Raw genomic sequence first — 613 nt, forward strand, 5'->3', positions numbered from 1 at the left:
AAAAATTAAAATAAATAATTTACAAAATGTGACTAGCCAACTTTTTTATCGACCAAGTTTATCGGAGTGCGAGAATCGTGATTCATGATTCCCAATGGGAATTGGCAACACTGCCGGTCGCTGCGAGCGACGAGGTTTGGCGAGATTGTAGGGTTGTAATGGCGACGTCTAACGCGTTGTCCGGGCCGCCGTGAGTGAATAATGCACTACGAAACGGTGCTCCGTTTTTTATGCACGGAGCGACAATCGAGCGAGTGGACGGTACGTGCACATAACGTTTTTACGGCGTAACTTTGACAGAACCGCCGACGATCGAGCGTCCCTCGTCACGATGGACCAGGCACCCGCAGGTGAGCACGCCGATCCGGCCGCACAGGCGCGCTCTCTCGCACGCGTTTCTTCTCCTCGCACCTTTTGCTTACTCCAATATGATATTAATTAATTAACCCTCGCATTCTCTCACATTAATTGCAATGCTGTGTCTTTCGCTTGCACCTTGCTGTTTCGTTTGACCTATGTCGAGCGGCTTCCTACAGCAATATAATAATACTTTCAAATCACTGTGATGTCTGGATTCATTAGATTATTTGTAAAAGTATTGTAAATATATATA

General features: G+C 46.2%; 1 protein-coding gene across 1 annotated transcript in view; it reads left to right on the top strand.

The window, feature by feature from the left end:
• The first annotated feature begins 136 nt into the window (after nt 1-136).
• The window catches only part of LOC108690455 (calcium homeostasis endoplasmic reticulum protein), a 5,489-nt gene continuing 5,012 nt past the window's right edge, over nt 137-613 (top strand). Inside the window, exon 1 of the mRNA XM_018197762.1 lies at nt 137-350. Coding sequence (XP_018053251.1) covers nt 332-350 — 19 coding nt within the window. The 5' untranslated portion in view covers nt 137-331. The remainder of the gene's footprint in view (nt 351-613) is intronic.

Source organism: Atta colombica, unplaced genomic scaffold, assembly GCF_001594045.1.
Source record: "Atta colombica isolate Treedump-2 unplaced genomic scaffold, Acol1.0 scaffold321, whole genome shotgun sequence".
In the NCBI taxonomy this organism is placed as follows: domain Eukaryota; kingdom Metazoa; phylum Arthropoda; class Insecta; order Hymenoptera; family Formicidae; genus Atta; species Atta colombica.